Source organism: Lepisma saccharinum, chromosome 14, assembly GCF_977018435.1.
Source record: "Lepisma saccharinum chromosome 14, izLepSacc3.1, whole genome shotgun sequence".
Classification (NCBI taxonomy): domain Eukaryota; kingdom Metazoa; phylum Arthropoda; class Insecta; order Zygentoma; family Lepismatidae; genus Lepisma; species Lepisma saccharinum.
The window spans coordinates 22,058,860-22,076,272 of record NC_139242.1 but is presented as its reverse complement, the minus strand read 5'-3'; the positions used below and the strand labels follow the sequence as shown (position 1 = coordinate 22,076,272).

General features: G+C 36.9%; 1 protein-coding gene across 1 annotated transcript in view; it reads left to right on the top strand.

Moving 5' to 3' along the window:
- Nucleotides 1-15,490, top strand: part of Cdk5 (Cyclin-dependent kinase 5) — a 33,358-nt gene extending 17,868 nt beyond the window's left edge. The window contains exons 6-7 of the mRNA XM_083135233.1: nucleotides 5,589-5,803; nucleotides 13,896-15,490. Coding sequence (XP_082991359.1) covers nucleotides 5,589-5,803; nucleotides 13,896-14,003 — 323 coding nt within the window. The 3' untranslated portion in view covers nucleotides 14,004-15,490. The remainder of the gene's footprint in view (nucleotides 1-5,588; nucleotides 5,804-13,895) is intronic.
- Nucleotides 15,491-17,413: the final 1,923 nt, after the last annotated feature.

The following is a 17,413-nucleotide window of genomic DNA, read 5'->3' as shown; positions in this document are numbered from 1 at the left end:
CGCTTTTTGTGCCACTTTTGGCTATTTTGCGAAGATGGGGATGAGTGATGATATGATGAAATTGATGAATGGACACTCACAAACATCCATGCCTAGGCCAGGATTCGAACCCGGGACCCGCACGTCATAGCATCATGTGCTAACGACTCCACCACAGGGGCCGGCAATTTTCAATCTATTTTGTAGATGTGAACAATAACACACATTTAATAAAAAGCAATAATTAAATAATATCTAACACTTATTAAAAACATCTTCTAATTTCTTGACATTTTGTACCAGTCGTTAAAGGAATTTATTTGCTAGTTTATAAATGTAGCAAATTAATTTGTTTATACATGTTTATAAATATAAATATGTATTAATTAATTATTTAATAATTGACATATATTTCATGACAATTATATATATATACCCTAGGTTTCGGGCTTGCCCCCTCTCAAAAAATCCTGGGTACAGGCCTGATGGCTAACAATAACAAAATGAAATGCGAGTTAACCAACCTTTCATCCATGAAGTTAAGTTATTGAGAGACAATGAGAACACGTAACATTTCGTCCCTGAGAAAAAAAGTTAACCAAATCATACGTTTTGGGCAAGTATTTGAGTGAAATAGTCGTACTTAATTCTATAGTTTAACTCATTTCTCATACTTCCGGTCATCTTAATGATTCTAAAAGCAAGAAACAAATTTTCTTTTATCGTCCCCCAAAGAAAATCAAATATTAGGATTAGACATGTAATTATACTGTTCGGAACTCTGAAGTTTCCGATTTCTTCTTTGTGGCTTCTACTTTTTATTTATTATTATTTTTTTTTATATTGGTATGTATATCTAGGACCAAAAATCTTAATTTTCAGGGTTAACATGGTAGATAATGGGGAAGATGTTTGCAAAAATTATTATGCATTTTTTTTAACTTTTCTTCTCAGAGGCAACAAGTTATGTGTTTTGATGGTCTCTCAATAACTTAAGGTTTAATAAATGATATTGTATGCGCATTATATATTTTGTTTAACCAGACACAAATGATCTGTGAGAAAATTGAGACATTAACACTATAAAGGCATTAATTATATTATTTAATTATTAAATATTAATAACTAAATGTTAACAGTTTCGTTAGAAGCATATGGAAATATGCCTGTATAATATGAGATCCTTTTTAGTAGTGCTGTATATTCCAAAAAGTTCTTACGTTAATGATACTGTATTATTAAACTTATAAAAGAATCGCCATACAGATACTACATACAAAATTGCTAGAAAAAATTTAGTATAATACATTCAAGTAGGAGAGAAATCCACGAGCAAATTTTATTCTACAAAATTATCAATGGAAAAGCAGGAAATCTTAAATTTATTGAAATTCAATGTGAACAAAAATAAGTTACCCACTTACGCAAAAATAGGTTTGCTTTTGCAGTAAATTGTACATTTAGTCACGCCAATTGGTAAAGGTTTTGTAATATACAGGGTGTCATTTTAATGGCGCCCACGGACCACGGAAACGTATAGAGGACATCAAAACAAACAACTTTTTTCAGTAACATTTTTCTCGTTGGAGCATCGTTTTGGCGATACAGTCGTTCAAAAAAGCCCGTTTTGCCGCCTGAATGCTGGCAACCACACACAACATTTTATTGCATTTGTGACGTCATATCCCGTCGTGAAGCGATGCGTTCCAGGGTTGCCAGGAACACACATACTCTGTGAAAAATGACATAGCTACAATCAGCCACATTATGTACCGTAACACAAAACGAGAAAGCACGTTCTGTAACCTAACAGGAAGTAAACAAACGATACGAAAAATGGTAGAAAGAAAATATAATTTAAGTGGAAGTGGTCATATCGAATTTTGTCTCAACTAACATGTCAAATATTTGCAAATCTAGTTACCAAGTTGGCATCTACAATTTTGTCTATCCACTTCGTTCTTCTGATACTAGTTGTCTGTGACACATTAAACAGATGACAAAATAGATATGAAAGAACTCAAAATTCCAAAGGTAAGCAACAGATAATATAATGTATATTCAGAGCATTATGAGGCAAGTGTCAAAATGATTGAAAATACAGGGATATAATTAGTAGTAATACAAGCTGTAAGACGACTATGTGTTTATCTATGCACCGGATACACATGTAATAGTTTGCAAATGTGAACAGCGCAGTATATTCGGTACTGATTGATCATTAGATTGTTACTGTGGTTGTACTTGTTTTAGCCGTAATGTAACAAACGCGAACCTCGGATACTTCCGTTATAAGCACAAAAGTACCGCATGGCATCTGGGCACAAACCTGTATATCAACCTTGCAACGAGATTTGCAAATATTTGACATGTAGTTGGGCGTAAACAGCCACGTGTAAGCTGTAAGTCCAATAAAATTTATTGTTGTTGATATTTTAGATGTAGGCTGAGACAAAATCCGACATTGTCATTTCATTTTGAATACGTTTTTTACCATTTCTCATATCGTTGGTTCACTTCCCCCGAGATGACTGCTGATCTTTTGGCTGGTAGGCTATGATGTTCGGTCTGCTGGACGCGTTTCTCGCTTCGTTTTACAGCTAATAATGTGGTTGGTAGTTTGTCATTTTTCACAAAATTTGTGTGTTCCTTGCAACCCTGTCGTACGCTGTTTCGCCGCAGGATATGACGTCACAGGTACGATCAAATGTTGTGTTGGGTTGCCAGCATCCAGGCGGCAAAATGGTCTTTTTTGAACGGCTGTAGCGTAGAATCGACGCACCAACGAGGAAAATGTTACTGGGAAAAGTTGTTTGTTTTGATGTCCTCTATACGAATCTGTGGCCCGTGGGCGCCATTAAAATGACACCCTGTATATAAGACGGTGTGAAACTGTGTAATCGATTTTCATTCCATATAAGTACAGGGGGGGAGGGGTGCTGTTTTGCTTATCGTACCCCTTGTTCATGAATCCTGAAACTGCCAGTGAGTGGATGCTTACATACTCAATTCCTGTATGTTCCTCATTACCATATACAGTATGTATATATTCAAAGAACTTAGAATACCAGTTCCTATAGTGTTGGTATATATAATTTCAGCTGTGGTGTTTGAATGCCTTTTTTTAAATTTATTTTTGCAATTCTTGTTAACACTTGGTAGACTGACCTGAGAATATGTTTTTCCATGTAGAGTGGATTTCTAAGCTGTTTTTCAAAGAGTTTGTAAGTTATTATTTACCAAACCTTTTTGAAATCTACAAAGCATCCATTTTCTCACATTTATAAATGTTTTCCTGTAATAATATTTTGGGGGGAAAATACAACATTGTAATGAAAGTTACTGAAAACATATTTTTAATGTGTATTATAGTAATAATCAATGAAAAGTAACCTAAACACTAAATGCACCATTTCCTCTTCAGAATCAAAATCCAAAGTGGAATCTTCATGAAGAATTTCCACAATGTGAGCTGCATCTAAATTATTTGATGCCATTCTCAAGAGTATAAACAAAAGCGCAATGTACTTTGCCATGGGTACAAGTAAAGCACAGCAGTGATGAAAACAATACACATGTGAGCGAGAGAGGTGGTGCAGATACCACTGAATTGTTGCTCAATGGATAGCGACTGTCGGCTGACAGTGGGATATCAATTTATCAGTGATATTCTTATTCTTCTCGTACCAAACCAATACTGATATTTATGAAGTCCTAATAAAATATCTACTCATAACTGATACCAAACACATATACTGTTGGAAACATTTTGTTAAGAACTTGGATACATTCACATTCTTAGTTCACATACTGTTGATTGTGTTTTTCCTTAGAAATATGTAGAAACTTATTTTTACAATATGAAGGTACATTTATACTGATACAAAATAATGGAATGCTCTGCATTCAAGTACAGACTGTGTATAAAATTATTGGATAGTTAAAATTAATTTTCTCATTACCATAATTAGTATTTTAGAATCATAATTATTACATTATGAATTTTTCAATACCGTTTCAGAATCGGATTATTTTTTATTGTTATCCCATGCAATTAATTGGGCCTCCCAGATGGCGCAGTGGTAGTAGCACCTTGTAATCAAGGTGTTCTGAGTTTGATTCCCGGTGGATGCACATAGTGATTCGAATCCCACTTTAAACTGTAGGTCCAGTCCCGATTAGCCTTACTGTGCATAAAGTGGACTTAATACAATAAATGAATGAACCATGCAATTAATTATCACTATTTTAATATTATGTGCAATAAATATACGTGGGCATTTTGAAAGTTTTGCCTCTGGCAACACTGGTCAGACACACGGAATTGGTGTGGGAATAATCACTGACTGTCGAGACATCTAGCGGCATTCACCTGCAACATCACGCATGCGCACAATAGTGAGTAAAATGGTGACGTACATGGATGTGCATTGAAACAACGTGCTGTTATTGAATTCCTCACAGACATTCATCGACGAATGAGTGCTATCCATCTGGCCACGACGAGCCTGCATGATCAGGTGGACCCATAACAGCCACGGATGCACAGCATCAAGTGCACGTGGACGAACTGATTCTCGCCAATTGCCATGTCAAAATGAAAGACATTGTTGCAATGGTTGTGATTTCGCTTGAGTGAATGCATCACATTATTCATACTGTGCTTGGCTATTGGAAACTGTGTGTATGATAGCTCCCACGCATGCTGACTTCTGAAATGAAAGAGAACCGAAAGTGGGTTTGTCAGGAACTTCTGACTTGACATGTACAGGAAGGCGATGCCTTTCTCCATCTGATTGTCTCTGGTGATGAGTCCTGGGCACATCATTATGATCTGGAAAGCAAGAGGCAGTCAATGGATTACAGACATAAGGACTCAACCTGCCCTGAAAAAATTCAGAGTCGTCACTTTGGCAGGGAAAGTGTTGATGACCATCTTTTGGGACTGCGACGGCATAGTCCACACAGAATTTTTGGAGCACGGAGCCAATGTAAACTCCGATTTGTATGTGAAGACTTTGGAGAAACTCCCGTGCATGATTACTGCAAGTTAGACCTGGCAAGGATGCAATTCTTCAACATGACAATACTCGCCCACACACGAGTCACGAAACACAGGATGCATTGCAGCATCTCAAATTCCACAAGATTTTGCCCCACCCACCGTACATCCCAGAAGATCTCGCACCTTGTGACTTTTTTTTCCTTTTTCCGAGGCTGAAAGAGCACCTGAAGGGACACCGTTATACCAGTGATGTGGAGGTGCAAGCAGATGTGTGTCACTGGTGCAGGGAGAAGACACCTTATTTCTTCGCCAACAGGATACAACAACTTGTACGACGGTATTTGTGTGTGGACAATGATGGTGACTATGTGGACACGCTGGTAGAGGACATTACAAGCTTTAGGAAGACATATAGTTTATGTATTATTGACGTTATTACGTAAGAGGCAAACATTTTCAAAACGCCCTCGTATATTAGTTCATATTGCATTGTCACATTATCACTTATTGATATGAGTTCTGGATCGATATCTGTTAAGTGTTTTACACAATCCAACAATATATTAGCTGTAGCTGAAATATATTAACAAGACATTCTTCACAGAATTGGCAAATGCTGGTCGCCCACTGTTTCCTGGTTCAGACGTGGATGACCAATTGAAGCGCATCTTCAAGCTTCTTGGCACGCCCACTGAGGAAACATGGCCAGGGATGGCTTCGCAGCTGCCTGACTACAAACCCTTCCCCATATATCACCCAAGCATGAGCTTTTCGCAAGTTGTGCCAAAGTTGAATAGTAAAGGACGAGATCTTCTCCAGGTATGCTTCTCAATTTTAACTTTGTTTCGTCAAGAATAAGTAAGCGATAGTTTCCATTTACTTTTTACCTTTTCCTATTGGTTTTGGCACATATATGTTTTTACACACAAAATTTCTTTGAAATGATCTTCCTCAGGCGAGAACAAGGATGAGTTCATTTTTTCCCTGACCTAAGTAACAGAAGTTTGTGTATACGTAAATATTTAGGGACATGCTACTGTTCTACAAGTGATATTCAACTGGATCTGATCCTGTTGCCATCAGAATATGATTGAAGGCATTGTACTGGTATTTATTAAGTATTATACAGGGTGTTTCACTCACTCTCGGCTCCTGATTGTCGCTTATAAAAATCAAAATAATTGGTCATAATGTAATGAAATTTGCTACGGACATACCTTGGTGTATGAGAAGCACTAATTTAGCACTAAATCTTGGCATGGGATTTAAACATTTTGGGTGTTGTGGGTGGGGCTAGTTTCACAGGCGGCATAGATCAAAGGAATCAATAAATATGTAATAACTTTATTTTATTAATTGCACTAATTTTTCTTCCTTGCGGGTTGATCAGCACTAATTTAGCACTAAATCTTGGCATGGGATTTAAACATTTTGGGTGTTGTGGGTGGGGCTAGCTTCACAGGCGGCACAGATCAAAGAAATCAATAAATCTCTAATAACTTGATTGTATTAATAGCACTAATTTTTCTTTCATGCAGGTTGATCAGCATTATTTAGCACTAAATCTTAGCACATGTTTTGTCATTTGTGCTGCTGTGGGTGGGGCCACCGTGAACTTAGCCTCACCCAGAATCATTTTCATTTTTCTGGTATATTAAAGTAGCACTAATTTTTGGGATTGCATATTTTGATAGCACTAATTCGGCACTAATTTTTAGAATATGTCTTATAATTTGTGCCATTAGGGGTGGGGCTGTCTCACGAATCTCCCTAAATTGTATTGTATAAGCATAAAGCCTTTACTTTGTTATTGCAAACAATCAAGACAAATAATGATTTATTGAACTTTGCATGAAATTCATTAGTGTAATTTTCATGCCCATAAATTAATCACATACTACTTAAGGTGTACATGAAACTATTCATAAATATTCAGCATAACATGTTAATTCCAATTTTTCTCATCCATGTTTTGAAAATTTACGTCTGAAAAGTTGGAATTATTCTTGAATTTTATCCGGGTCTTAAAGTCATCACCCTGATACGTGAACCAATAAATATTTTAAAGCAAAGCTCTTACAGATTGATTCAGTATAGTTGCAATGGAATATGTGAATATTAAAAGCATGGAATACTATTTTACATAGGTACAAATTTATTTCAGTTCTGTTGAAATGCATGTGAATATTGCTGCTGTATTCTAGTTTACATATTTCTTTTCATGTAACAAATTCAAGGAGATCTTATGTTCATTACTAAGATAATGACTTATTACAAATAACATCGACAAATATGTGTAGGCTCGTGTCTATTTCTTGTGGAGAATGAAATGGTTTTATTCATGGTGGGAGTGGTAAATGTGATTTTAATATTGCACAAGTGATGTTTCGTATTTCCGTGTTGCAAACTGAACTGTTTTTCTCCAATTAATTTCAAAGGACCACTGCCTTCATTAACAGAGGTCACAGAAACTGGAATCTATCAACAAAGTAGTTAGAAACTGCACTAGCGGGGTAGCTACGATTTTTTGATTATGAAATTCCCCGACATTTCCAGTGCAAAAATGAAATTTTTCCAGACATGTTTATAATCATGATTTTGGCTTTTAAACTTTGTGCTTTTCAATTAAATATATAATTCGTTAATTATTATGAATATTCACTTTCACAACTTTTTTTTAGCAAATTTCATTCTACATGCACAAAATGAAAGTTTGAAGAATAAAAAGTAAAATTACAATCGGAATGAAATATATTGGGTGCTACAATCATGTGCATCTAGCCTTCAGGCTAAGGTAACAGAGGTACATTATTTCACCATAACAAATCTCCACACAATATAAAAACAACAGAAAAAGTTCATAAACAACATAATCTTCATAAACCATACACAATTTTTCATTTTCTAGTGGATTTATAGTGTAGAAAATGCAGCTTTTTTGCTTACATTTATAAGTACACAGCATCTGGAGAAATTTTTCTTCCATATAGGAATTCTATAGGAAATGCCAACAAGACTATGATCTATAAAATAATAGTCGATAACCTCATCTTCACCAACCTTTCCGATAATTATGATCATATTCTCAATGAATATTATCAATCAGGTATCTGAACTGCAAGTTTTACTTTATTCTTTCAAAAATTAGTGAATTATAAAAGTGAAATTTATTACAGAAATTCGAAGGAACCATAATTTTGAACAAAACTGAGAATCATAAGAACGAAAGAAACAAGTTTCTGAATTGAATCTTTTTTGGGAGAGGAATCACAAGAACCAAATCCAGAAATGGAAGTGAACTGCTTGTTCATTTTGCAACTTTTTCTCATGCAGACTCCAAAATGCACATAAATTCGAGATGATTTGCAAAAATCCCTGACATTTCCCTGTTTTCGAGCCAAGTAGCAACCCTGACTAGATGAAAAAGTCAAAATTTGCACACTCGTGGTTTTGGCATTGGTGCGACGATATGTTACTAGAGTAAATAAAGAAAAGTAATGTTCCATAAGGGTCCATGTAAAATTCTAGCTTCCATCCAACACCTCCCTTTCTTTCGGGTCCTCTTGCTCGGTGAAGGAAACTACCTCTTGTCTTTAAAAACTTCAGAACAAATTAAAGTTAGTACAATGTTCAAATGCTGATATAGCTCAGCTTTGGTAATCATGTAAGAATAACTATTCTGATACACTGAAATCGCAATTCTATGTTTCGTGATAGTACATTTTTTTCTGGCCGTCCCTGCTAATTCCCCTAAGGCTGCGTACTATTATATTTCAGTTATACGACTTTCAGATATACCAATTCATTCCCAACAAGGAAAATGCTACAGTTATACGTTTTTAAAACTCTCCTTGCTGGAAAGAATGCTGCTCTTGGAGTTCAAGATTTCCGTGATGATAACATTTGTCATCAGTTCCCAAATAGGGTTTCTTATCACAACCAGGGACCCAACTCTCGACTTGGAATTTTATTTATGTCACTTGCATTGGAAGGCAGGGGATGGGCATTGCACCCTTGGCCTATGCTAAATAATCCTGTTTTTGTTCTTTGCATTGCGTTGGGGAAGTTGTATCTGCCTAATGCAGATCGGAAACTGATATCTTTCAAGCTGTAAGACAAGTCACTGGCACCACACTTCCCAGCCTGTCATAACCATTACAAACAATCTGAAGAAAGGGAGGTGGAGTGAATAGTGGCCTGCAAGGGAGGGGGGGGGGGGGTTCCGCTGTGTCTTGTTACCATCATATTTAAAGATAATACTGTTGTTGGAGACAAACTTTTTTTTGTGCAAAATGAAATCGCTGATAAACAAATTATTGAACACTGGGTGCACTTTCTTTCTGCAAGCGCCATTTGAAAAAAGCCCTTTGTTTCCCTTTTGTTACTATGGGATAAATTGAAGATAAAAGGCTATAACTGCTCAACCACTGCATCTTTTTGAAAAAATAATAAATTCTAAATGTAAGAATGAACAAAAAGCAACATTTTAAGAAATATCCAACATTTAAGGGTCCTGGGGGAAAGCGAGGGCAAAAGCCCAAAGTTCGATTTTTTTTTCGTCATAATTTCCAATTTGTTTTCCAAAGTCGCGGCACGAGCATTACATATCCTCATAGAGTGGTCTTTTGTCGTGTCCATTCGGCATCCATAGGGCCAACACTAGAAGCAAAATTCCTTAATTATGCAAAATTTCCGAATGCCATAATTTCCTTCTCCCTCCTCCTCCTCCCCCCACAAAGTTGTGGCACGAGCATTACACATCCTCATAGAGTGGTCTTTTGTCGTGCTTTCCTCAAAATTAGGTCCATCCAGCGTCCATAGGGTCGACACTATAAGCAAAATTTCCAAATGCCCCCCACCCAAAAGTTGCAGCAGGAGCATTATATATCCTCATAGAGTGGTCTTTTGTCACGCTTCACTCCAAATTTGGATATCCCTAATTATTGGATATAAATTTTACCTCCACTAAAAGCTCTGTCTTTAAGAAAGAAAACAAAATCAATTTCCTTCTCTCTACAACAGTTAGTTCTCGAGCTATGATTTTTTTTGTACTTGCAGCAAGTTTGAAAAGTGAATACAGGCACACGAGGCTCCCTCCACTGAAGGTTTTAACTCCACTTTATGCACAAAAGGCTAATCGGGATTGAGCCAACAGTTTATAAAGTGGGATTCCGAACCACTTGTGCCTCCACCAGGTATCTAACTCAGAACCCCTTGATTACAAGGCAACAATGTTAACCCAATGCCATTGGGGAGGCAAAAAAAAAGTTTGAAAATCCTGAGCATCCCACTGGCTCTTAGTGTTCAAAAGGATTAATCTTGGGTTATCTGCAAGATAAGAGTTACAGTTTTGTTTATCAGAAGGCAGGACAAGAATGAAAAATTGCATCCTTTATGTTGGATGAGTCATTGCTGTCAGAAGCGATATTGGCAAGGAACTGCTTTGGAAGAGCTAGACATAACACTGGCATCGGTAGCAGCCTCCTTTATAATAGTTATAAATGGAAGATAGGGGGTGTTTACTTGTTCGAATCCGGTCTTACGTTAATTAAGGCATGGATGTTCATTCCAAGTAATAGAAATTTAACTCCATTAAGCCTTGTTTCCATGATTATGAAAAACTAAATATGCTGACCAAGGCAGTAATTTATTTTATTAAAAAACATAAACTAACGTAACGTTTCAACCTTCTAGCAAGGTCTTCTTCAGACTCTGTATCAAGTACAAAAGTAACCAGATACAGCAAGAAGGGTAATATATATACACAAACATTACTCCCTCCAGACTATTTAGAAAGTTGTTTGGAACTTTCTAGCAGATGACTTTCACTTTCCAACTTTACTTTCACCTAAAAGGCTAAACACTTCCATATAGAATGTGGTTGGACTTTTTAATCTCACACTCTTTTCCCTTCATTTTTCTTCCTTCTCCTCTCCTCTTTTTCTCTTGTCCTTTCCACTCTTTCCAACATCTTCTTCCATTCTTTGTTTAACTTCAGTCCCCCATTCCAGTTCATTGTGTCTTCTTCGCCTTTCTTCTCTATTTCCTTGGCTTCCTTCCATTTTCTCACTAGCATTCTCTTCTCCCTTCCTATCTGCTTAGCCTCATCCCACTCTATGTCATGTCCTGTTTCTCTCGTGTGTTCAAATAGAGAAGAAAGGCGAAGAAGACACAATGAACTGGAATGGGGGACTGAAGTTAAACAAAGAATGGAAGAAGATGTTGGAAAGAGTGGAAAGGACAAGAGAAAAAGAGGAGAGGAGAAGGAAGAAAAATGATGGGAAAAGAGCGTGAGATTAAAAAGTCCAACCACATTCTATATGGAAGTGTTTAGCCTTTTAGGTGAAAGTAAAGTTGGAAAGTGAAAGTCATCTGCTAGAAAGTTCCAAACAACTTTCTAAATAGTCTGGAGGGAGTAATGTTTGTGTATATATATTACCCTTCTTGCTGTATCTGGTTACTTTTGTACTTGATACAGAGTCTGAAGAAGACCTTGCTAGAAGGTTGAAACGTTACGTTAGTTTATGTTTTTTAATAAAATAAATTACTGCCTTGGTCAGCATATTTAGTTTTTAGAAATTTAAATGTACCAACTTAATTATGACACGGGATTATGCATCGTGTCTACGGTCCAAGTATTCGGCCAATGGACTGAGACGCATTTGTTCCCAATGCATTGGTCTTCATTTATGAGCCAAAATTATCACTACAAGTAGGAATTAGAAATCAGAAATCAAGATGCTGAACACTGTAACATGTTATGACATAATATTTAATGCATTACTGTTGACATACTTACAACACCTTGTTGCTCACCTACACAAGCACCATTATAGACAAAATACTATCGCACACCCATGATGCACCGGGTCAAAACAATCTAGCAGCGCAGACCGCTGATGGTCGACGTTGCATGTAAGCACTAGTTCTTTACGTGAGAACCATTTCTATCAAGTTAAAAGTTAAGTTTGAAATCTCAAAGCTAATCCGAAGGTACTGAAACAAGAGTCTTCACTGTGAATGTTCTAAAACTGTTAATTGTCGAACTGTGAATATCGAACGTGAATATCGAACTGTGTCTGTTAAGTCCTTACTTCCTCTTTTTCCTTCGAGTTTCTTCGTTCCCGGAAGAATTATTCTTCTTCTCTATTGGTCGTCGAACTTTTAACTCCTCCCACACATGGTCATGTCTGCACCGAAGGGTGATAATGCTTACACTGAAGGGTGATAATCGCATAGCACAAAACACAGTAACCTCTTGTTTGAGAGCTGATCTTGAGAATGAAAAGTATCTCGTTCTAATTAATTTTTATTGCTCACAACTCAGACACTTCGTTAAAGTTATGTCTTCTGTGGCTGACAAAACTTCACTGAGGCGAAGAGATATTTTTGGGCAGGGTTGTAGTTCAAGATTCCGTACTATTTATCCGTGTCACTTCACTGTCACTGAGCCAGACTGGCGGGCGCGATTGTGGAAGTTATGACGTCTATTCGAGACTGCCATGTGTAGAGCAATTGTCTCGCTTCTGAGCCTGGCCATCTGCGAACTCCCTTGAGAACAGAGGTTCCTTGTTTGGGACTAGGGTGAAAGTCTTTCTTGGGGGCTTTAAATTTTAAAATGCCTGAAGTTCCGGGATTAGCTCCATCTCTAAATTTCAGCCATCAGGCTGAGCTTGAATTTATGTTGACGTGAGCCGAATGTGGACGGGATGGATATGAGAGTTTATTGCAGGACACATTGGCTCCTTTATCTCGAAGTAGGGGCAGTGATATATGCGGGGCTTCATGGGAAAGAATGCTGGTTTCTTGAGGCAGCTGTCTTTTCTCAGAGAGCAGAAAAATGAAATCTTGGGGGGAATGCGTAGAAAGACCGATGGTAATGGTAATTCGTACATCGGGTAATTGGTACATCGGTTATACCTTCCAGACAGACTGGCGCCAATGCACAGGTGGCAGAATAGAAGGTCCTGCACGTTTTAAAGATAAAGCACTTGTTGAGGACAAGAAAAGCTGGACTACAGCTCTTTTTTTTTTAGTCAGCAGCATGCTTATTCTCGAACCAAATTGCAGAAAGAAAGAAGGAAGGATTAATGTATTGTAAGGGGAAAACTAGCAATATTTCCTATGCAGATAGCTGCTTTAATGCTTCATGAAATTATTGCATAAACCCTACACAGCAGTTGCAGATTATCTCTTGTGAGAGGAGATTAGCAACCTTTTTCACTCGTTCTTAACCAATATCGGATAACTAGAGTTGGCAAAGCCTTCTTACGTCTTTCCCAGCAAAGTAAAGTTTTCTCCTCCCTCTCCCATATACTAGGAAGGATTATGTAAAAGCACCTGTAAAGAAGTGTGAATAGTGATTTCGCCATGTTCTCAGTTGTCCACATATGTTTTTGTGGAGGGAAGAGAACAAAGACACTTCAATCCCACTTTCACATTTTTTTCCCCCCTTAGAATGTGTTAAAAACCCTAGTGAAAGCAGCATTTAGTGACTATCATTTTGGCAATAGTGCGCTTGTTCCCCCGATCCTAAGGCAGGAGTTCAAGGTCGCTTGGCATACGGAACAGGCTTCTGGCAAATTTTGTCATCGGCAGGGTTTGGAAAATGTATACAGTGGGAAACGAGAGTTACGGTAAACATAAGATCGAGATAAACATCCTAATGATCAACATTTTTTTTCCTTTCAGGGAATTGGCTGAACGGATTAAGCAGGTAAAACTTGCTTGCACCCCTTTCACCTCCTGATGCCTTCACTGTCTTATTTCTCATGATTTCATGAATTTACAATAACGATTTAGAACAGATCGTTGCAATACAGAAAACTTTGGTGCATATGTAGTAGTATCTTAAAGTACATAGATAGTATGTAATCTCAAGAATGTTCATTGGCTCTTTTTTTCGTTACAGAGGCTACTTGTTTGCAATCCTGCACTAAGAATGCCAGCAGAAGATGCAATGCAACATGCATATTTCAGCGACTTGAGTCCTGCAATCAAGAATGACCGATGTCAGTAGCAGATCAAACACAACCAAGTGAACTGCTACATATCTTCCATCCATATTTTTACAAAATATCATCTTCAATCATACTAAATTATAGACATAGAATTTGACTGGTTTATTTGAAGATTCTGTACTTTAGAAGTGCAGTTAACATGGTATATCTAGTCAAAAGTGAAATGCTTCCATAAGGCTTGTGAAACTTCTACAAGAAAAAGGTTAAAAAGTGATATGAACTTATTAGGTCGCATATTAAGTTTTTTTAAAAAAATGTTCTGTTAAGGAAGAAATGAACAGTTGTATATGTATGTGAGAATCAAAATATTTGTGTACCAAGTGCAATTGGGTGTGGAAGTACAAATCCATGGAATATATATAATGAAGCAGTGATACTTGTGTCTATATAGTGGCGTTTTCTTTAATGCCACATTGTATTGGACATGTGTGTGTATTTAGTAGCCTTTACCTATTTTGAACTTTATGCTTTTGTAATTCAAAATATAGTAAATGAAAACATTCATGTTTCCATGTGTAATGAGCATGTCAGTTGAATAAAATTTGCTTTATACAAATCACCAAGTTATCCTAAAAATACATGATTAGGAACTACACTAATTTGGGTTTGGTTCGTTGATTATATTTGCCCTTGACACAATCCTAACTGAATTAACTAGTTCAGCACCTTCAAGTTCACTTGGACCCCTTCACCAACCGAACTGCCCGACCCTGTGGCCGAGTGGTTAGCACATCGTGCTGCGATGCCAAGGGTCCCGGGTTCGAATCCCGGTCGGGCTTGGTTGTTTGTTAATGTCCATTCATCTATTTCATCACTCATCCCCATCTTCGCAAATTAGCCAAGAGGCACAAAACGCGAAGTAAAATAAACTAAATCAAATCAAAATCAAAACCAACCGAACCAGCTTCTGATTGTGCATGTCCACCTGGAGGACCACCACTTGAAAATCTCCCATCTGCATTGAACCAGCCAACCACATTTCTCTCTCTTACCACACAAAAAATGACATTCCCTATTCTTGCATTAGGTCACATTCTCCACGTCCTGGCAAAATTACAGTTTGATACCTGCACAAGGCCTTATTTTACCCTAGCTTATCTATTACCGCGTCTCTCATTCCCATACTATGAAAACTTGTTTACCTGGGGGAGGGGCTAACAGGCCCACACTTTTTTTATCACCAAGATTCAAGAAACCATTATGTTACTGAATCACTGCTTCCTTTGTTGTTTATATAGGTGTAATTATACATTAATTATAATAGTTACAAAAATTACCATCATTAATATATAAGAACCAATTATTGCAAGTGTGTGTTACACACATTTTATCATTCATTAAACCTCGAAAAATATTAATGTTGCATGAATTTTTTTTTGTTTGTGCAGTTAAGTAGTAATTATAATAGTTACAACAATTACCATCATTAACAACCAACTGTACATTATTTGAGAAATGAATGCCATGTCAGAACACACATTCTGTGGGGGGGCTTATATGCCCACCACGCAAATTTTGCACCTATTTACATCACATTTACAATATGTTTTAGAAAGTAATACAGAAATATTGGGAACACGCTAGGGAACAATGTAATATATTTTCATTTTTTTATAAAAATATTAACAGTTGGGGAAAAAAAAGTTGTGGGCCTAACAGCCCCTCCTTCTCTGGTAAGCTAGGGTTAATCGTGGCTCTCTCTTCACTTCCATCAATAAAGCACTCAGCAGAGCTGATGCTTCGAGTAGTTTGACCAAGACTTGAACTCGGAACCTTTGTTGGTGAGATGGTAAGTCGATCATTCAACATGACTCAGCCAACCAGGCAGTTACATTGCCCAAAAAAAAAATAAACCTGTGATCATGAATTTAGTACTTTCTGTAGTGATTTATATGAATCTAAGTCTTATTTGTGTACCATAATAATGAATTTTTATATGGTAAACTAAAATACAAATAAACTAATGAAAGAAAAAAGCTTGCATTGTTTTCCTAATTTCTCAACATCTGAGCATATAGAAAAGGACAAGTCAATCATTCTCCAGTTGTCAATACAAGGTTAACAAATTAGTAAAACTGAGCATTATTTTTCTTATGTCATGTAAATATTCCATTTATAACTAAAAACTGAAACTGTAATATGGATATTTTACATGGTGGTTTCAGGATATTTTCAACAGAGTTCTTCAGAACAAAAGGACAGCCCAAATGAACTGTGGTGGTTTCGAAATGATTGAAATGTGCACAATCAATAAAACTCAATGTGATCTTTAAGAAATACAGTGAAACCCTAGTTTTATATTTTCCAGTATGCAATGTTTTCACCCATTACAAATTTTCTTTAGTTGGAGTTATCTAAAAATAAAGACAATTGAGAAAGGTTTGCACCGAGATAAATTTGGGAGTAATTTTACTTTCATTGTTTCCTTTTTTTTAGGATCAGAAATATTCTTTTGAGCATTACATGTACTTTGTGTTTTCACTATTTGATCACTCCCATATTCCTCTGTATTCATCGTGAAGTGAGGATGAATGATGATTTACCAGGCAATACGAGGGTCACTATTTATATTTTGAGCCTAACAATGAAAAAACAGGAATTTGGCATTGAAAACTGCTTTATTGTTTTTCGAAGTATTCTCCTTTATGGTCAATACACTTTTGCATTCGTTCGAACCATTTGTCAAAGCAGTTTTTCCAATCTTCTTGAGACACCTCCATAACATGGTTTTTGAATGCATCAACGGCATCTTCCGCCGACGAAAATCGTTGTCCACGCAATTTATTCTTGACATTCGGGAACAAGAAGTCATTGGGTGCCAAATCAGGACTGTACGTCAGATGACCCATCAATTCGATTTTTTGACTGTTCATAAAGTCGGTTGTTAGACGAGATGTGTGACAGCTGGCATTGTCTATATGAAGAATGATCCGACGGCGTTTGTTTGTTTTCCGTATTTGACCGAAGACCTCTGGCAAACAAATTGTTGTGTACCATTCAGAGTTGACCGTTCTACGTTCCTCTAAAGGCACAGTTGCCACATGACCAGTTTTCCCGAAAAAACAGGCAACCATTTGTTTCGATGTGCTTCGAGCGCGAACAACTTTTGTTGGATTGGGTTCATCTTGAAACACCCATACAGTCAACTGCTGTTTACGTTCCGGCTCATATGCATATATCCATGATTCGTCACCTGATACAATCTTATATACGTCTTTTGAGTTTTTGTCAAATTGTGTGGGATCCAACGAGAACATACCTTTCTCACAGCTAAATGATCATGTAATATTTTATATATGCTGGTGGAACTAATGCCTATGGTTGCCTCAATCTCACAGTATGTCACATGACGATCTTGCAGTATTAGGTTTTGCACAGCATCAATGTTTTCTTGAACAACAACTGATTT